The sequence below is a fragment of the Drosophila erecta genome, unplaced genomic scaffold (genome assembly GCF_003286155.1).
Source record: "Drosophila erecta strain 14021-0224.00,06,07 unplaced genomic scaffold, DereRS2 tig00000000-arrow-pilon, whole genome shotgun sequence".
NCBI lineage: Eukaryota > Metazoa > Arthropoda > Insecta > Diptera > Drosophilidae > Drosophila > Drosophila erecta.
In genome coordinates, this window is record NW_020825194.1 from 6,548,873 (window position 1) to 6,570,210 (window position 21,338).

At 41.4% G+C, this 21,338-nt stretch overlaps 3 protein-coding genes across 4 annotated transcripts; 1 reads left to right on the plus strand and 2 right to left on the minus strand.

Moving 5' to 3' along the window:
* Window positions 1–161: 161 nt before the first annotated feature.
* LOC6554311 (Kv channel-interacting protein 1) lies at window positions 162–15,658 on the minus strand. Of its 2 annotated transcripts, XM_026975635.1 has the most exons (7): window positions 15,353–15,658; window positions 14,660–15,071; window positions 4,073–4,539; window positions 3,193–3,262; window positions 2,879–2,949; window positions 2,601–2,795; window positions 162–1,907 (listed from the first exon to the last, which is right to left on the minus strand). In XM_026975635.1, exons 3-7 carry the CDS (start codon window positions 4,226–4,228, stop codon window positions 1,779–1,781), a joined length of 621 nt encoding a protein of 206 aa, XP_026831436.1. In that variant the 5' UTR covers window positions 4,229–4,539; window positions 14,660–15,071; window positions 15,353–15,658; the 3' UTR covers window positions 162–1,778. The 2 variants fall into 2 exon arrangements, with proteins under 2 accessions (XP_026831436.1, XP_001981742.1); XM_001981706.3 differs by lacking the exon at window positions 15,353–15,658 and having other exon boundaries at window positions 14,660–15,296.
* A 2,097-nt stretch (window positions 15,659–17,755) lies between these two features.
* Window positions 17,756–20,146, minus strand: LOC6554312 (alpha-taxilin). The gene is made up of 4 exons (XM_001981707.3): window positions 19,955–20,146; window positions 19,437–19,837; window positions 19,183–19,329; window positions 17,756–18,931 (listed from the first exon to the last, which is right to left on the minus strand). The coding sequence occupies exons 1-4, from the start codon at window positions 20,024–20,026 to the stop codon at window positions 18,004–18,006; spliced, it is 1,548 nt and encodes a 515-aa protein (XP_001981743.1). The 5' UTR covers window positions 20,027–20,146; the 3' UTR covers window positions 17,756–18,003.
* A 317-nt stretch (window positions 20,147–20,463) lies between these two features.
* LOC6554313 lies at window positions 20,464–21,338 on the plus strand. The gene is made up of 2 exons (XM_001981708.3): window positions 20,464–20,738; window positions 20,795–21,338. Exons 1-2 carry the CDS (start codon window positions 20,580–20,582, stop codon window positions 21,068–21,070), a joined length of 435 nt encoding a protein of 144 aa, XP_001981744.1. The 5' UTR covers window positions 20,464–20,579; the 3' UTR covers window positions 21,071–21,338.

Consider the following 21,338-nt stretch of genomic DNA (forward strand, 5'->3'; position numbering starts at 1 on the left):
GGGAGTATTTTTAACTGATCGTTTCGTTTATTTTTTAACCCTGTCTGAAAAATGGTGGAAGAATCCTCGCCTAGTAGGTATGCTTAAAATTTAAAATATTTTTATGCTTAACAAAGTCGTAGGCTTGCTGAAGCTCTGATTCAACCTAAATTATATTATGGTTGAATCTTGATAAAGCTCCTACGTGTAATAATTACGGTTGGCATAGTTTTCAAAGGCCAACATTTAGATATTTCTCGTCTAAAACACAGTTAACACATTTTAAATGACACCTGCTAAGTTGAGTATTTAAATTAAAAGGTTTTGACGTCATTAAACCACTGATTCCTGATTTTTATTTCATTTCCTAGTGTCCTTCGCTTAAGGCATTTTATACAGAAAAATGTTTTTGTTCGAAGCAACAATGGAAGAACAATGTGTACAACTAAAAGCGGAAATAGGAAATATCAAACCACATTGATTGTCTTGTCTTGTTCATGCACAATTAAGCATTCAATGTTTTTTTTTTTTATAAAAACGGTCTCGTTTCATTATTATGTTACAATTTAATTTCGCTGCACAAGTTTTTTCCATTCCAGAAGATATTCCTCTGAAGTTTGTTTTTGGGGAATAATGAAATGGGTGTAAAAAATATGGGGGTCTTTACGAAATAACCGGGCAAAGCGTCGCGTGCTTGTGTGTGAATATGTTCTGGCAAGTGTAATTTAATTTAAATGTAATTTAATTGAAGAGTCGTGATGAGAATTGCATTTATCATTAAAAAATCAACACGACCTTGTATAAATATTAAATCAAGCGTAATTGTCAAGTGCTATTTATATATCGGTGGTTGGTCGGGCACACAAAACCCAGGCATCATTTATTCATCTGTTTATGTAGTATCTATTTTTTGTTTTGCCGCTTTAAGCCAATATTGCTGGTAGATAGCTTTATTGAGAAGAATTGTAAATTCAATTAGTTGATGAGACACAATAACGCACAAATTCAAACATAAATTCATAAATTAAAATGGGGCTAATGGAATTTTCCACAATCCGAATTAATTCCATTTATCCTTCGATTCGCGTTTTTCTTCCTAATTAACAGTGAAGCCAATGGCTTAAACTGTGTGGATTTTTAATTTAGCTCGTTCGAAACAATAAAGGTGAACCAAGGAAATACGTTTGTTTGGTAATATTTCTTTAGGCTAAGTGTATATTTATACTTTAGTATTCTATTATTTGTTATGCGTAATTATAGTAAAGTAAATCGTGTTGAGAGCTCGGTTTCTCTTGTTTTCGGTATACCAATTCCATTCCTGAATCAAACATTTGGTTTGGTGGTTTAGTTTAGTTCTGTTGTCGAAATCAATTTCATTTACACATATATGTATCATACATGCACATATTCATATAGTAAATACATATATAAGACCAATTCGCTTTTCACGGCAGGATTAAATTCATAATATGCTCAAAAAATTACATATTCTTTATAATCAATCTTAGTCGACCTCTTTGTTAGTTATATAATAACACACTCATAAAGTTTAAAGATTTCTTCCTTCGATATTTGCCTAAACTAATTTTATTTACTAATATGTTTCATTTCCTCGTTTTCCATCAATTTCACTGGTGTTTTTCATGCTTGCTTGGGGTTTTCCCCCTTTTTTTTGTAATATTTTTTTAATTTTTTTAGGGCTGTCAATTTCCTAGAGTTGCTTATTGCACTTATAGATCTATAAGAGATATTATAGTCCTGGAATTGCGTAGTCCTGGCTCTAGCTCCCCCTCTTGTCATCAAAGGTCGTTGTCGAACATTTGTAGCGATCGAGTCACCAAGTCGTCCTTCAGGCAGGCCTCCAAAAACTCCTCTATCGTTATAATGCCATCCTGGTTCAGGTCCAGTTTGCGGAACACACGATCCACCTGGTTAAGAAAACAATAAACTTAATGAGTTACTCTTTAAATATTACGACCATACATCAAGTACCCATAACTGATCAATTAAATTAAGTTACTCCCATATCCGCTTATTACTTATAAATTTCGTTGACTGGCACAAAGCCATTTTCAATTTAATCGCTCATTTCAATTTCAGCGACTTTTCATTGGCATTTTCGCTTAAGTATTATCCGCGGGAAAAAGCGAAACCTTCATCATTAAGTAAAATATCCGCCGCTGTTTCCGCACACGAAAGCATCCGTTTTCCCTTGCCCGCCAACTTTTCACCAACTGTCGATGCAATTTCGATTCCCGACTTATGCATTCCGCATGTATGCGCATATTTCTGTGTGTGCGCCCCATCATAATTACTCATACGCACTGTGCGCCCGACTAACGTCAGCGGATGCTGCACGTTTCATGAAGTGCGGCTTTTGCATAAAGAATGAAGCATACAAATCTGCGCCAGAGGAAGTGCGATGCATATGCAGATAGACATTTCGACAGAATGGCCTAGAACGTAATGCTCATTGTGGATAAGCACAGATTTTCTTTTGTATCTTGAACAAGGTGATTAAAGCCTAGCATCGATGGCTAAATGCCGTATGAGCCGAGTTTACTACAGTTTGGGCAAAGTTCGAAGTGGAATCCCTATGGTAAACATATACGTTATCTTACCTGATCCCTCGCCTTGCGATCGTCCTCAGGTTGATGTGGTCTCCGGCCCATAAGCTCGTGAATGGCCAAAATAATTTCACTCAGTTCACCGCGACTGATCCTTCCGTCGCCGTTCAAGTCGTACAACTTGAAGGTCCAACGCAGACGCTCATAAACTGAACCTCTCAGCAAGGTCGACAAGGTGACCAGTAAATCCTGATCAACATTGAAACGTATGGATAAGTGCGGTTGCGAAATATGGCGCAGATGGTAATAAAAATATAATGAGAAATAATTACCCGAAAACTAATGGCGCCATTGCAATTAACATCGAACGCTTTGAACACATAATGAGCGTATAAGCTCGAATCTGTATAAATAGAACAGAGGCAAAGTAGGCGTGTCAGGTGATTTATTTATTTTATTTCTGTTCCTGATTATTTGGGGGTATTTTGGCATTTTTAGAGCAGCTGCTGCAAGGACGAAATGCTCGCTAAATGGCGCTTTATGACGCGCTACTATAAAAAGGAAAAGCATAAGACCTTAGCGACAGCACCCGCACACACAGACACACCCCAAAATGGGGGACATTTATCCACACACAAATACTTACTGCCATGTGGAAAGAATTTGGCGTAGATATCCTTAAAACAATCCTCGTGTACCACGCCCTCGGGGCATTCCTGCGAAAAAAATGAAATCGCCATGAAAGTGTTTGCTCGGTTAATAACGAAAAAGGCAAATGTAGGAACAGCGAGTTCCCAAAAGGGCAAAAAGGACTAGACCGCGAAATATCTTGCACAACCTTTGAGATCATTTCATTTAAAGTACATGAATGCCTAAGTAATGGCGAATGAAAATGAAATGAGAAAGCAATGCTCTACTTTTGTGCTTATCAATTCGTTAATTAAAAAGTATTGAGCTCCATCTATTTCGCAACGAAATCCAAAGTACAAGTCAGCAGCCAACGAGCAAAACAGCAAATCGTCAATAAGGTAAACTACCAGCCAGCAAAATATCTCAAAGACAAACTATCAATGGGGCAAACTGTCAATAAGGCGAACTCTCTGGCTCAACTCTGGCTCAAACTATCCGTTTACTTGACTCATGGTCAGGATAGCTCATCTCTTGTTGACCCACATATTGCAACTTTTTCGCTGAGTTGGCCTTTTTCCGCACTCTTTGGTGCAAAAGTGCTTGGGCACACAATCGCTCGAAAGGAGCAAATTCATTTGCAATGAAATTCAAAACGCGTGTGCATTAAAATGACAGACATTTAAGCAGCGCTCGTTTTCGTACCACAGCTGGTCAATGCGTTGTTCTTGGCTTATAAAGGACTTTATTATTCGGCCAAATGGAATGGTGCAATAAAAATAGAGTTTCGCTTCTGCGCTCAAGTGCATTTAAATTGAAATATAAATTCAGATAGTAGTGCTTTTGGAAACCCATCGACCTACAACATTTAATCATTTAATGAGAACATGGCTTCCTACCGTTTTAAATCCTCTGTACATGACGCGGATTTCCTGTTTGGTGAACTTGGTCTGCCGGCACAGATCCTCGAGGGCAACGGGAATGGGCTTAGGCACTCGTGTGTGTTCCAACTCATAGACCACCTCCTCGATGGGACTCTCCGGTGGTGAGGCCATGTCGGTTTATTATTCGGCTTGATTATTGTTGACTGGTCGCGGTGTTTAATTAATATCGCTGCTGATTATGATTGGCGGCTTAATATCAATTTGCATTTAAGGTGCTCCGTTTTTAGGGACGCGACAGCGAACTCATTATGCCCAAAATTCGCTGTGAGTGTACAATTTCTTTGTGCTTTTTTATGGCTGCACAACCTTTTCAGCGGCTGCTGCTTTTAATCCCTTTCGGCGTATCCTTTTTTCGGTTTTGGTGGTTTTTGGTTACGGCTTCCTTTATGCCATTCTGCTAAGTCGCTAATGAGGCTACCTTGCTATAACGAAATGGAAAATAGAGGGCAGGTGAGATTGATACACTGCGAATATTATAACTTAAAAATTAAGAAATTATTAGCGTACGACCTTGCAAATAAACCCACAACTATCAAATATTTTTCTCCGTCATAAATCAGCGCTGGAAGTCGGGGCAAGGACACTTGCAGCTGCCGGAAGTGCAACTCGTAGCCGCAGCTACACCTGCATATAATGGCATCGAGTATACGCTCCGTTGACTCGCCCCGCCTGCGGCAACATGCAAATGAAGATTATTATTGCGTACCATAAATCAAAGGCGAATCGAGTTATGCGCGCACTTTGCTGCACTTGGAGCGCCTTCGTTTGTGCACCACGAAATGGGCGGTGGGGGTGGTGATTTTTGGGGGCGTGGCAATGCTGTTGCCCAGATGAAATTAATGAGCACTTAACATGCAAATGATTGGAATGCAAACTCATTCCCACAGACGGATTGATTCGCTCCGAACGCATAAACGCATTAACACTATGCAAATCAGCTTAGGTTGTTATTGAAGTGTAATTAGTGGTCTCAGGACCTTAAATCAACTTTATCCGATTATAGGAAATGGCTCAATGGAGAGCTACATAGGGTATGGTCTTAAAATACACAGTTTTCTATGTGTACTAAGTTCATTTAAAGCTTTTACGTTCGTGTCTTAGTTGAACATATTTCTTGTCTAATTCCCATTTGACTATTCGATTACGTTTATTGCTCATTCATCATAATAAAACCAATTCGTAAATCCAATCCCATAAATCCACAAATTGAATTTTCTCGCAATGACTCGCTTGCATCAGCTTAAATCAAATCTTCGGCGAACTTTTTACGTTTCTCCCTGACAAATTTCAACAGCACTTCAATATTTATCAGCGAAAAGTCAAAAAGTGTGTGCTCCGGACTATTTCCACTCTATTTCCATTTGCATTTCCATTCTATTTGCACCCACACCCACACCCACACTCACATAACACACAGCCAGGACTCTTGTTAGTTTAGGGCGGAAAAGCGGTGGCAGGGGATTTCCATTTCCGACGTCACGGTTATTTTTCAGTTGGAATTGATTAAGCGGCAGCTAGCCCAAAAACGGGGTCACTGCGAAAGGAAATAGCTTTGACAGTTTTAATCCAAGTGAAAGTATTTATATTCCTTTTTCACAGCTCCAAGTACCTTGCAACTCAGCTTTTCCTATTGCTTTTCAATGATGCTCTTCGCCCCCACTCATCATATATTATTTAAACTTTCATCTAAATGCAAAGTGATAAGCTTGGCTGGTAGCTCAATTATATAACCAAAATATTTACATCATTTGTATCATACAAATACCTTTTTTAAGCAATTCTAGCCATTCGTAACTGTTCAAAACAGTTGCCAAAAATCAGAATACGCTAAATCAGCTTGGCAAAACTTCCGATGCAAAACTTAATTTCCCAGCAGCTTTAGGGATTTCAGACTCCACCGAACTTTCTTGTTGAATACATTAATAATTTATAAATCGCCAAAGTAAGTCTTAAATATTTATGCAGCCAAAGACAGAGTGGAATCAATAACTTTTACCCAACGGAGCCATGAAAATGCGCTGAGTGAGCTCTTTAAGCCAAGAGCAACTGCTAAATGTTGCCTGCCATTAGCATAAACAGCATTAAAGGCGAAGAGGGCCATAAAACCGAATACAATGTCATACTTAGCTGCTCGAGCTGCAGCCAACTAATTTCATGACTCTATTTTGCACAAATCTCTGTGGCCCAGTCGGTGGGAAAAGTGGGGGAAAACTGGGGAAAATGCGGAATAAATGCCTGCATTTTACAACATTTGAAACCATGTTGGAGTCACGCCTTTAGTGTGGTCAGGATATCCTCACGTGCACTTAACGAAAATACGTACACCACCACCTTCACTACACCACTTAAAAGTTTTTTAAGCGCTTTGGCCAAGACCGTAATTAAAGGAAACAACGTAAAAGCAGTGATTGCTTAATATATACAGTTAATATATAAATAAATGTTCGCAGCAGCGCAATTTTTCCAGTGCCACATTCCTTTTTAACACACCGCATACACACCCGCACACGCAGATCCGAAATGCAGTTTTGGTGCGGCCTGTGTGTGTTTGTGGGTGCATGTGGGTGCCTGTGTGCCTGTGCATGTAAAATGTTTGTCAAATATCACGTATACGACATGTGCTTCCGGCAAAGAGCGCACGAACACCCTCGAACAGACGGCCAACCGAGCGGGTCGAGTCGAAGCCATTCATTGCCAGGGCGAAGCTAATTAAATATTAAACCAGGTCATAGTGCAAACGTAATAATGGGAAAATCCTTATTAGCCAATTGCCGATTGCAAGCGAAATACTTTCGCAAACACAGAGGCAATGACACACTGGATTGCACTCAACGAACGAATGGGTAAGGCATATGCAAATTTTCTTGCCAACAACTGCATGTTTATTCATTTGTCTAATTGTGTTGTTCTTGTAGCTGCCAAGATGTGGGGCGGTTGTGACGGACTTTTGGGGGGCTTTGCGGGTCCTGGTCCCGTGGTTCTGTGTGGCATGTCAGGACTTAAACTTATAAATGGCAACGACAACAGCAGCAGCTTACGAGGCAAGGACAAGGCTTGGCCTGGCCAGAACCAGAACCAGCTTGCATGCAGTCATGCAATGCCACTCGAATGATGGAAAAGAAAGCTAAAACTAAAACTAAACAAGAACGCACGCCAGGCCGCCCACTCTGCTAAGCTGAAATTGTCAACAGTGGTTTATGTATTTATACAACATAATATTTGAATTTGCTTTCCACGGGGCTGTTTGTATGATAAATACAATTTTGCAGCTGCAGAGATGCTCCTAATGATTTGCAGTGAGCAAATAGAACGAATATTCAATTTAACAAGAAAACACAACGTTCAAATGCCACTTGAAATCAAAAATGCCATAAAATATTAATTCAAGTTTATGCCCAGGAAAATTGATATATCCTAAGCCAGGTAAATTTGAATATTTGCTATAATCTGTTGATTAGTCAAATCAGTTATTCTCATGGCATTTTTCACAGCTGCACTTAAGCCATCAAAATATATCTATCTTCCACGTTCTGTGCTCTCTTCGATTGCTCGATTCATTTCGAGCTCTAGTTTTTAATGGTGATAACACTGTGCGGCTTTCATGTCTCCTAGCAGGTTCCATTGTCATTTCCTGCTGGTTTCATGCCACTTTCACGGACAACCCAGACAGAATGGCACGATGTGGGGAGTGCCGAGCTCGAAAGGCAGCGATACGAATTCGGCAATATCTAAATAGGAACTGATCCAGCACGCAACCACGAAAAACCACAGAGCCACTAGAAATTCGAGAGCATTATTAAATTGCGGATGTATTCACGGCATATCTGGGTATGTACGGGTATGTTCTTTTTGGGCCAATTGCCGTGCTGCAGACTACAGCAATTGAATTTTTTGCCTAAGCTTTGGCTGGCACTCACCCATAAGATTGGTGGGCAAATCTCGTTGCGCCTACAAAAGACAATAAATCAACGCCAATTATATGCCATTTTTCACTCTCTCTTCTGGATTTTTTTTTATATTTTTTCTGTGGCTTTTCACCAAGGCAAGCGATGACGACAGCTGATGAAGGGCTTTCAACACTTTTCAATCCGGCTTTTGGCCAGGTCTAAAGCCAAATCAGGCCACTATGCTGAATGGGAAAATAATGAAGAACGATTCCCCTTCCCATGAGGAAAAATCGGGTGTATTCGACCCAAAATGCATGTGCATTACCAATACGTTATCCCAATTATTGCCTGATCAATTGTGGGCAGTTTGATGTTGACGTGTTAATGGCCTAATTGTTTTGCAAACGGTCCAGTCAGCGCTAATTATTCAACCTGATTGCACTGAACCATACACCCATGTTAATGCGTTGCATGCCAATGTATGGCTTTTGCTAATTATTTATTTACTGCTAACTGTTTTCACATCAGCACGTAGACAAATGGTGTCGCAAAATGGTGTTAGACCAAAATGGCTGAGTGCTGATTTCTGATTTCACTTGAAGTGTATAATTGATGACGCCTTGAGAACTAAGGACCAAAGGAAGTGGCTACTCATTCTAGCTATCAATTTATCTATATTGTCTTTTTTTTTTACAAATCTGACAGCATGACGCATAATTAAAGTGGGTAATTGTGCCAAACTATATTCTGCCGATTGCCAAGAGATACGAAGTTGGCCCTGATCCAACATAAATACGAATGGCCTATCAGCGAGTTATGGGATACTCCAAAGGAAGTCATTATTCACTGAAAGGATGCAACAAAGTGCTTGTGAGCTCTATTAGCTTCGCACTGCATAAACTTAGTTTTAACCCCACCATTTGACATTCACTTTGAGATACGCCAGTGGTATACGCTTGGGGAAATCAGCTAAAAGCTAAAAGTGTTGATGGAAATCCCCTTCCCTCTTTGCAGCTAGTTTTCGGTTGTTAATGGAAACGAGTGCGATAATTTAAGAGGTTTTTTTCCAGCTGGCAACCACAACATCATTCCAGATAAGCCGGGCCAGCTGAATGCTCAAGGCGGCAATAACAAACGGCTCCCAGGAGCCATGAAAAGCAGCGTGCAGCATATGGTTTTCGCTCTCAGTTTGCAATAATTTTTTAGTTAAACCTAAGAGGGAAAAGCAATTTTGGCAAAGCATTTTCGGCTATCTTGAATCAACAAAGGCGCGAACCCAGCTCCGGGCCATTATTAGTCGCTCCTGATGCTCTAATCGCACTTCCGGCACGCGACACGTAATTGCCGGCACCTGGATATCGTTTGGGGTATATACTTGTGTACTGTAAGGAGCACCTGAACTTGTGGGTAAAGGCATTCCCATTTGGGATATAAATAGGAAATTCCGTGGAATTTGGTTTGAAAAGATGTTAACGATGGTGGAAGTGACTATTTACTTTGGCTTCAGTAATCATGTTCATTAGCATTACAAATATTCCACTATCTGCAGTAAATGTACTTCTTAATTAGGTCAATTTCTGTTTAATTCTTTTGAAAAACTCCTCTGAAAGACAACATTTGTATAGCTACAACAATGTTTGCACACCTTTGACATCTACTTCTTAAATCACATGTGAAAGAACCATTTCAAGCGTATCTGCAGCAAAATTGCAGCTGAAGTGGTCTCATCCAAAATGGAGTAGCAATCACAGATGAGCAATTCCTGCACTTAAAGTCGGCTGGAATGATAAACTTAACCATGAACTGTATACATTTAAAGTGGCACTTGGCCACTTGGATTCAGTCGAGCATTAGATGGCAATCAGCTCGAGATACACACATGCTAAGGTTCCAAGGGCTGGGGGAAATTGTGATGGCGGAAGCTTGTTACTGACAATCTCTGGTGCAATCAGTATTCATTAATTTGGCAGCCGTTAGGACGTACTGAAAATGCAATCTATGGCAAGTAGAAATTTAGAGACTTCTATGCAAAATGGCAGGCGAGCAATAAAAAAGTTTTCACACTGCACTTCCGGGCATGTAGAAAGTTTTACTAACTCCCTCGTCCAGAAAATGCAGTTATTTTTGGCATTGGCCAACAAGAAACTGACTTCATTGTTGGCCAGGCCAACAAAAAGCCCTGCAAGGAAACTGCCAAAATAGTTGCAACGACTTCAAATGGGTTGCGTTTCTGGGCCGGAATTATTCGGTTTGGGGGAGTAGTTCACAATTTGGTATTCAACTGTGCGAAATTCTGAACAATAAGTCGTTACACACACACACCAATCTATAAAGAGAGCCACGGATATTCGAGGGTATTTCCACCCGCCTACCCTGATGGGCCCCGGAATTTCCTGTTCGGCGATATGCGCCAACTTTCAGACAATCATTCGGTCTGTGGCTGTGCCCTTTCTTGGACAAAATGGCAAAAGCTTAGCGGGCTTTGGCCAAGCTATAAATATGCCGAGATATGTTCATGAACTTATTGCGGCGTGGGTGTATGAGCCACAAAAAGTTGCCAGGATTGATTTAATTTATGAGCTGCCTTAATTTATTTCCGCCAAGGACAAGTCAAATTCGATCGAAACAAGTTAAATTGGCTTAGAGAACATAATTGCTGACCATTGCTGTAATTTGTCTGCTTATGTGATTTCTGTTTAACTAGTCAAAGAACAGTGAATAATTGTTGATACTTCTTCATCGTACATAAGTATTCTACGGGTGTTTCCAACTCTTAAAACATTGCGAATATTCCACCCCACTAAAAAACCAATTACATATTTTGATATTTGTTTTCTCAACTTAACGTTGTTCTGCGAAAAATCAACTACATACCAAACTTTTTTCTTCTTGCTCAACATTTGCTGTTCACCATGGACATGAAAATCTACAAGAACAATAATCATACCGAATAATATAAAAATGTTGCCAAAAACAAAAACAATGGACCACAATGGCAATGGCAATAAAAAGAAACATTCAACTCTCGCAACTCATACAACTTGTCAGAAAACAGTGGGAGAGAGTGAAAAGCGTGGAAACTGCCCAAATTGGGGGGAAAAATCCGAAAAGTATGCAATATTTTTTTCCAGTTGGTCCTTCAACTTTTCGTGGCTCGTTGCTGGCTTGGCAGGCCCGACATAGCAATTAATGCCTGTAAGTGGTCCGCGTGGTAGCTGAACATAGATGTTGCCATTTTTTTACAACAGGGAACTTGTCAAAACTAGGGTATAATTTAACTTTTGAAGAGAATGCAAAAGCTTGCTTATCATTGAACTAGTATGCCTATGTCAAAAAAGGTTATTGAGATAGGTTTCAAGAATGAAAAACAGAACAGTAGCAGCTTTGGTAACATAAAACAAGAAATACCGGGTATGTGATAGTCGAGCTGTGCGCAATTTTAGCAGTTCTCATCACCAGAGTGCTCGGACTTGGCATGTTAATTGCATGTTGCCAACATATGTTCGCTTGTAAGTGTGGATTTCCGCCCATTCCCCAGTGGGGCAATTAAAAAATGTTACCAAAATGCTCGGCTGCAAAGACATTTAACTTTTCTGAAATTGCGGGTAATTTCGTTTCTTTCTCTCTTTCTTTCTGTTCTTTCTTTTCATCGGATGATGTTTGTAACACATGGCGTATGCGTGTTACGGCTACAGGCGCTAACTTTCGGACAAACTTTGCTCTTATCAGCTGGTGATAAAAATATAAGAGGAAAACAAAGAAGAAGAAAAAAGTGGAAAAACCTCCGCAAAATGGATGTTCGTATGGGATGAATGGGGATGTGCAAGTTTTATAGACACATCTGGCGGTTGGCTATATAAATTTCAAGTTTGTTGCTGTTTGAAAGCTAAACGATTCGGTTTTCCTAGCTGTTGCATATGTGTATGTGCCACATGCGATGCCTGCACACACATGTTTTATGGCTTTAACCATGGAGAAGGAGTATTTTTTCCACGATAAGTTGACCATTAATGGTCGCCAAATGCTGGCAAATTGATGTTCACGCTGGGAATGGCTTGCGGTTGCCTTTGCTGGCACAAAATGCTCACATATACAAATTTAAAGCCTTTTAAACGGTTCGTGGTGATATTACTAAACGAAGAAAATATACCAACGATATTGTATAATATTTAATGCATAAGTACAAATTTGACTTAAAGAACGATATAAAAGGTATTTTATTATAATATTCTTTAGTAACATGATACTCAGGCCTATTTATTCAAGGAAAACAGACCGTTTGGCAATAGTCACGCCCTTTACTCATTACTCACTTAGGCCAAGACAATATCCTTCGATTGGGCCAGTAATTACCAGTGTCATTGAATGGCCCACGCATCTAACACCCAAAGTGATTAGGCACTTTATAGCCGAAAAGCGTTGAATCACTTTGCAGCTCACAGCTGCGGTTCTCATTTCGTATTACTTTGCGTGTCTTTGCGCTTTCCTTAGTGTTTCCTTTTAGCCAAGGCTAAGGTGTTTTGACCTTTAACTGGTAAGTAATAGGGTCCAGATGTGCACGAAATTGTTAAATTTACCATATTACAGCTAGCAATATTTATTTTGTGGGCTGTCATTGATACACATTTAATAATTGAATGACCAGCCACTGATATGGCATCCATTCGTCACGTTTTCATTATTTCTTATTTTATTTTTACAGTTTCCAAGTTTAGTTTTTCAATGCTGGCTCGTGTGAATTTTATTTATAACTTTTCTATTTGCAGTTTCGCGTAGCATACATCACGGCGACCGCCCCCTTTGCCCCTCATTCGACCACTTGCCAAACAACAGCAGCCACTTTTATGTAGGCTCTTTGCCTGTGTCTGTGTGTGTGTGTGTGGGTGTGTGTGTGAGCGGGCATGTGTATACGTGTGCATGAATGAAACTAGAGCGCACCTTGATTCTATTTTTAAATGCCACACAAAACAACAATTGTCGCTTAGTTGCGCGTTAAGTGTTTTTCATCCAGCTTCCCACGACCAAGTTCCTTTTGTTGTGAGGATGCAGATGCAGCTTTTCTCGGCTAGAAGCACTCAAAATAGTTGGCCAAATAGCACGAAGGATTATATAAATAGATGGCAGCGAATTTAGCTTAGCTAAGACCTTGTCTTGAAACACTCGTCACAAATAGTAATTCAAAAGGCTGGGAAATATTTAAATCCCTTTAAATGTAAATATATTTTATTATTTTTTTCAAAAGGTCATTAATGGATTAAACTACTGAATGTTACTTTTTGATTTGGTTAAATCGGATTACTCTTCGACTGCCCTCAAACGAAACTGAATGAAATCGATCACGAATCCATGTCGCATGAGTTGGAAAACTATGCCAACACAAGTTAACTTTTTAATCGGCTTGGGCATCTAAATGGAATTGGCATTTATTTTATCGTTTATTGCCAGGCTGCACGATAGTGCTTTTGTTGCTTATCAATTGTTGCGCACAACTTTTGTTTGTTTGTTTCCCCTTAAGTGCTTGTCGCGGATTAAATAACACGGAAATTGGGCTGAATAATGGGAATTAATCAATACACAATTGAAGCGTTAAATAAAGAGTATTCAAAATGCATTATACTCCTGGGAATAATTAATTTTATAATGGTATAGAATTGCTAGAATCTGGAACTCAACACTCTAGCTTTTATAGTTTCCGAGATCAGAGATCTTATATACCCATTTTCCCTACGAGTAAGGAGTATAAATATGTTACGATAGACGATTCTTAGACACATATGACCGCAATGCTAAAAAATACCATGTGTAAGGCTTCGGTTTTTTTCCGAAAATTATAAACATGTTGTCGACACTTCTGGCGAAAGGGAAAATGTATGTATGAACAATTTAAAATATTTTTCACAGTGCCGTAAACAGTAAACAAGTGCTGGCAGGTGCGCCTTCAAACACAGACACTTATTTGTTTAAATAAATATGATAATTACTATTTCAATAGTAAATCCAAAACTCACAACCAATTTTAAATATAATCTCAAAAGCGAAATTACTGAAATACTCTTTGATGCGTTTTTTAAACATTTTCATTACTTTCCTCAATTATTGAATGAAAAACCTGGCAGAGCTCAAACTTCAAATAGCGCCCATAAATATTCTCCATAATTTCGCGAAAAATAAACAAAATATTTGAGATTGTTTTTTCGCATTTTCCAAGGTGAGTGTGTGCATTTTTCGCCAGCCTGTGCGTGTGTGTGTGTGTGGGTGCTTCTGCGAAAATGCGCTGGTGTGTGTGCGTGCGACTTTGGCGCCTAGTCAAATAAATCGCATGCGATTAAAATTTTATACAAATAGCTTTAGAAGCGTGCGTTTTGCTTTGTTGTGTTTCATTTGCCGTGCCATTTCCACCTTTTCACTGTTTGTTTTTGTTTCTCTTTTTTTTCTTGTTTTTTTTTGCTTTTCTAGTCTTAAGCGGCGTTGTTTTTGGTTTTTTATGGGTGCATGGCGTCAGTTAAATGAGTTGTTGTTTATAGTTCTTGAGCATGTGTGCGAAAAATTTGCATTTGTAGCGTAACGCTTTTGTTTACTTTGTAGGTTAGTTTGTTGGCCCATTGACATATACACACTCGGCTAAAATATAACATATATATATACATATATTTACCTTCGATGCCGTTTGATGGTGACGGCAGCGGCGGCGGCAGCGGCGGTGACGAAGAAAGCGGCGAAAGCAGACGGAGAAATTGGCCGAAACGGAGATGAAGGAAGAAGGAGGAATGAGTTGGTGATGGCTGATGGCTGATGAGTGGTAGTGGGTGGTTGGGTGGTGGGTTGTGGGTGGTATTAACCTCAAAGCATGCCAGCAAACAGCTCCTCGAAAGCACTTGACTTGACTCCTTTCGATATTTATATTTTCTTGCCCTTCCTTGCGTGTCTCGTTTTAATTTGTTAATGATTTGGGCTTATTCATATACGAGTATTTGTATTACTTGGCGTTCACTTTGTTTTTCGCTTCTTATTTGGTGTTATGTTACATTTTAGCTAAACTTGAGGTCCTGTCTCAACGATTGTTGTTGCTGTGCGGAAAATGCCAAGCAGCGATTGTAGCAGCAGCAGCAGCGGAAAAAGAAACAAGAGGAAAAACTGTATCTTTTAGATCCGGGCATATCCTTTATCTCGAACAGCGACTGCGACGCTGGCCGAGGCAGCAGCTGTAGCTGAAGCTGGAAAATTTCCTCCAACTTGTTTGTCTAACTGTCGCGCTGCTTTTGCCAAAGCCACTAGCGATGTGATAGCAATTAAATCAAATCTTAAGTGACATTTTTATAAATGATACAGCAGCAGCAACAATCGTTACCATATAAAATCCAGCAAAAAAAAATGAACTCGATAGCAGCAAAAACCGCGCAGCGTTTTCCCCGTTTACCGTTTCGCCGTCAGACACACACTTTTCCACACACTTTTCCCCACAAATAAAGCCAGAAACCGTTCGACGCGCGCACGCGAGTGTCCTATACACAACTGATTACAGGACTGCGAAACGAAAATGGAAAATGTTTGCCAGCAGCGACGCTTCGGCACTCGGTTTCCCTCGCTCGGAATTTCTCCGGCTACCGCAGCCAGGCTTCTGTTGCCGAAATATCCGGAGCCACTCCGCCGGAGACGAAGACGGAGAGCGAGTTCGCCGGAGAGTGGGTGCGCACTCACTTGGGTTGCGGGCGGCATATAGGGTATAGCATAGCCCTCGGCGGTTACAGTGGACTAAGTGGCCATATTACGCATATAATCAGTTAGTTGCACTATCATTTCTATATACATATATTTCTATATAGTTGTACGTGGGAAGTGGCGCTTTAAATGGCGAATATATTAACTTGACTGCCTACGTGGCGTATGAGTAATTTTTCATCTATGTTACTAAGGCAAGACCGCCTGTTTAAGTAGCATTTCAATGCATAATAACAAGATTTATAATGAATGATTTTTAAAAAAGAAAAAGATCTACACATAAATTTTGTTTATTAATTATTATTTTTAAGGACTGCAGGATCTCTAAAGAATTGACTCAAGGCAAGATGGTGGTATACCTCGCAAGTACCTCATCTTTAAGATGCTTGTGCACCCTTTAACGCCTTGAACACTCCTCGAATGTGCCCACTGTGCAAGCAGCACTCATCTTCCTCATTCATCTTGCTCAGCCCGCACAATTGGCTGCCAAAAGTATTGCCACACCATCCTCGGCGACTTCGTCCTTTCACTTCAACGCCGAAAGTGAGGCAGTCTGGCAGCCTCTAGTTTGCGGGTCCTGGTCCCCAGTGAGGGTCTTCTGTTACGCTGCTGTTATCCTGCAGACCGCGAGGGTCCTGAGAAATGACACCCATGAGTTCAGGATGAGCACGACGCCACGGCAGCCACCCAATCCTCCATTTGCTCCATTTCGCAGATACCTACATATGTACATATATGCACGGTGTACATAAGTACATATGCTAGTCTGTTGGACATTTGCACGGCTTTTTTTACCATCGAACGGACACGGAGGGTTAACAGCCAAATGACAAGTGCTTAGTGTTTTGCATATGCGTGCGAGCGTGCACTGGGAAAAATTAGTATTTCCCTTTGTTTTTATTCGTAAGTAATACTCAAGAGTTAATAATTAAACGTATAATTTTTTTTGATTTTCATTCATACATAGTGTACGATTTTTTGCATACACTTCGTAATCATAGCTGTGATTATCTTTCAGTGTGGGATTTAGCGGCTTGATTCTACCCATTCTCATTACTCAAGCTGGAAAATGGGCAGCTCGCGGATGGGGAGCAGTGCTTGGAGCACTTGGCGCACGCTTGCGCGGCTTTCAAATTTAGCGTATTAACTCATTAAATGTTCAAAAGCTCATTGCCTGCGAAATGTGCACACATTTCTGAGTGCGAGGGTGTGAAATATGCACAAGTACGACACTTTGGCACCGAGGGGAAGACACTTTTAATACCGCCTAATGGGCAATCAGGCGGAACAGGCTTTAAATAAGTAGAATTCCTAATACTCCAAACAATTTCAACATTTTTAATTAAATTTATAATGACCATGCGACGCTGTGGGACCTAACAATATACGCATGTATGTATGTACATAAAATACCCTGTGAAAAAAGGGGTATAAACAGTTGCTGCCTTGAGAGCTGGCATAATTAGTCCTCCTTTCGTATGCAGCTCTTTATGCAATTTAAATTAATTTGTGTAATTATTTTAGTGGCTTAACTGGCCTTATTTCAACACCCTCGGCCGCACCGAGTGACCGCTGCCAGCAGTTGGCGTTACGCATACGCCACGTTGCATGCGTCTTAAATATTTGATGGCGCAAATCTGGGGCCCGGCAAAAATGACAGCTGCGTGTTGAAAATAATTAAGGCGCAATTATAATGACCCTGGCCACGAACCACAGGCACTCGCCACTCGCCACTCACCACTCACCACCCATCACCACTGAAACCACCCCCATCCGTTCGCCTGTTGGCATTGCAATGTGTTGCATGCAACACTAGACTTTGTGGCGTCGCCAACAATGACGAAAGCAATCCATGGCCATCGAGCTTGTGCGCGCTCCGGTAGCTTCCCATTCCACTTCTCATGCAAATTGATGCGAAATGTGGGCTAAGATTTATGCTTAACTCTTCGGAAGGACACTTTATATTTACCCGAAGATATACTTTTAATATTCTTAAATGCAGTTCAAGAATTTCCATGAAAAGGCATCAACATTTTCTGTTTGCAGGAAACACGTTTTACTCAATTTGTTGTTGAACAGCAATACACGATCACCGACGACATCCTTTAAATAAATACAATATACAAAGTACAATAAATAACTAGTACAAAATTCCGACCATGTTGGTTTGTAATTGATGACATTTTTCATTTGAGACATGGATGACACAAAATGCTTTGCAGGGAAGCCTTGGTGGCCGCCCGAGATGGTGGATGGGAGTATGGGCGAACAGTCAATAGTTTAGTTTGCATTGGCATCGATTAGGGGAGGCACTTCGGATATATCAACAAGTGACTTGGCGGTGGAAGCGTCGCCATCACCTACGAGCTCCTGGGTGTCTGTCGCAGTGTCAACGGTCTGCTCCTCTTCGTTCTTAACGTTCGAGGCATCTCCAGCTGCCTCTAGTTCGACATTGGAGTCCGTGTCGGCTGATTCCTGAACGCCGTTCACCTCTCCGTTCGTTGTGGATGCAGCAGCTTCAGCCGCCGCTGCAGCAGCTGCCTTTGCCTTGGATTTCTTCTCCTTCTTGCGTATATTCTTCTTGGCATTGTTCGCCTGTCGCTGCTCCTCGGCCTTCTTCTTTTCCTCGATGGCTGCCTTCGATTCATTCGTCGTTAGCAGCTTCATTTGGTTCTGCAGATTGGCCAGCGTTTGTTTCAGCTCCGCACAGTTGCGCGACATCATTTCCATTTTAACATTTTCCGCACTGACAGGCTTTACGTTTACTGGCTCTGGTTCTGGAGGCAATTGCGCCAGGGCGGGTATTTCGATCTCGTGGTCCCGGAGGCACTTGTGCAGTGTGGTCCTCTCCTGCTGTAAAGCACGCAGTAGCTTCTGCAGCTGCTGTATCTGCTTCTGCAGGCGCTCCGAGTGCTGCGACTGCAGACTCTTCTCTGTGGCTAAATCAATCACCATGGCATTGGCTTTCTCGTACTTCTGTCGCCAGCCCAGCGCCTCCTTCTCAATCTTCTTTGTGTGCTTGGACATCTTCTCGAGCTCCACCTTGTAGCTGCCGAATACCTCATTGGACTTCTGCAGCGACTGCTGGAAGTCATCGTACTTGGCTGTGTAAATGTTTAGCTGCTCCTTTAGTTGGTGCTCCCGATCGGTGAGATCCTTGATGGCACGTTGTGCTTGCAGCAGTTTCTCCAGGCCAATCTGGTTTTCCCTGAAAAAAATATGTAATTAAGATATCTTTCATGTGGCTTCTGTTCGTAGTACAGGTACATATAAAGTATAATATGAACGCAAAGGATCTATATTGAATTAAGTGCTAGCTACTCAGCGAAGCTCAATCAAAACCAGTAATCTCAGTGAGTTTCTTAAATGAAAACTCGTTTTCTAATGTGTGACCATTTAAGGTGTGCTTATCGCGAGATACAGAGAAGCGCCCGATGACCCGGCATTTTGTGCACATACTTGCTCAGAATCTCCTTCTCCATGGCGGCCTCCACCTGGCACTTTTGCAGCTTGGCCTGGTGCAACTGGGCCTCCAACTGAACCTGTTCATTGAGCTTCTCCAGGTGCTGCTCCCTCATTTGGTACTGCTCGGCCAGCAGCTTTAACCTAAAACGGGAGACCAGATGGTTAGGGAAAATCGGAAAACAGAGAACGTGCGTGTGCAGTGGCTATATTTAGAATGCGGATCCCCTCAGCGTTGCGGCGATGCTTACTTCTTGGTCATCTCGATGTTGTAATCGCGCAGCTTGATATTCTCGTCGTTGTTCTTGGCCAGGGATTTCTGGACATCGTTCAGGGAGCTTTGGAACTTGGTCTGGCTCTCCTTGCGTCGCTCCTCCTCCACTTTTATTTGCAGCAGGCTCTCGTTCTTCACCGACTTTATAATGCGCTGCTGTTCGCGGCACACCTCCTGCAGCTTGTCGCGCATCAGGACACTCTTGTTGAGATCCCGCTGGACCTGCTCCTTCTCCCGCTGCTGTGACTCCATTTGGCGCTGCAGGACACGCAGTTCCGCTGTCAGCCGGCTTACATTCTTCTCGCTGTCCACATGGCGTTGCAGCAGCAGTTTCACTTTCTCCTCGGGGGAGGGGCACTCGTCGAGGGATTTCATGACCTAAAATAGATACAGTTCCGGGTTAAACTCGACTATTTATCCCCGTTTCCATGGATTCTGGAAGTCTATGGATATGGGGTTTGGTTGCGTTCTTGGTTTTGGCCAACACGGTATTACCAACTCCTCCAATTTCTGGTCGCGCTGCTTCTCCTCGCGCGCCACCTTTTTCGCCTTGCTTAACTTCTCCATTGCCTATTCAGAGATCGGTGCTATATTTAACTTGTATTCTATTCCTCTTTCGAATTTTGACTATATTCGTTGTTGTTGCTTTGCTCATAAAACAGTGAGACGGCTGTGTTTTCCGGCAAATAGCCTGAAAATCGAAAGAAATATTTTGACTTTTCTATTCCGCCCTTGTCTGGCCACACTGGACTTACAAAGCTGCCAGACCATCAGCCGGCTTTTTGTAGTTTGCCAATAATAGCTCGTGAAGACACAAAACCATTTAACAGTTTAAAAATAATTGCTAGTTTATTAAACAGAAGCAGTTTTGATTGTTTTATAGACATCAGCAAGTGCCGCCAAAATACATTTGAATTGTGGCCTTGCGAGCAACAGCCCGCTGTTAGGAGTTAACAGCACCATGTGGCAAAGTACCGAAATCTACCGCCAGGTGCTGCGGAATGTGGAATACAAGTGCAGCCCTCGCTTTACAGTTATAACCGCGATCGCAAGTTTAATTCGTTGAAAATTTCGCAATTTGCACAATTTCCTAGCAATTTGCACGTTTTAATTACGCAACATGTCGGAGAAAGAAGAAGAATCGATTGCGTATTTGACGGAAAACGGTATTTTCCCCCGACTTCTGGAGATTTTAAAGCAAATGGTGGAAATCGATCCGCTGCCAGCGGATCCTCTGATGCACATTTTGCATTTGCTGGGCTGTCCGCTGATTCCGCAGGTTAGAATTGAAGTTTTGTACTAAATTATAATAAAAATCGTAAATTTGATATACAGGCCCAAATGAAGGCCCTGGAGCGGAAAGTGTCGCGTGCCCATGATGAACTGCGTCATTTGCGTCGTTTGGTCATCGATTTGGATGCCGAGGATCAGCTTTACGACAGCGAGAACGATGTGGGCGAGTATGTGGGCGATGTGGAGGAGACCAGCTCCTCCTCGCACGAAGTTTCCATGGTGGAGAACACCGACTCCCGGGAGGACTCACCGCAACCGGAGCTTGTGGTCTATCCTTCCATGTCGTCGCTCAAGGACTCATATCACTCAGATCCATAGATCCCGCAGTATCGAATCACATTAGCCGTTGAGCCTATATTATGTACGGGATACATATATCCTTGGCAACTGCATGTGAGTTTTGGACGTTTATTTCTATTACATTTTGTTTATTCGACGCATTGTAAAATCTATTATCCACTTTTTATAACATTGTATTGAGCAGAGGCATCACCTCAACTTATCCATTAAAATTGTTTATCAGCATGATATATTGAAAATGCTTTCTTGTATTAAAGATACTCAATGCGTTTCTTGCAAAGCCAAA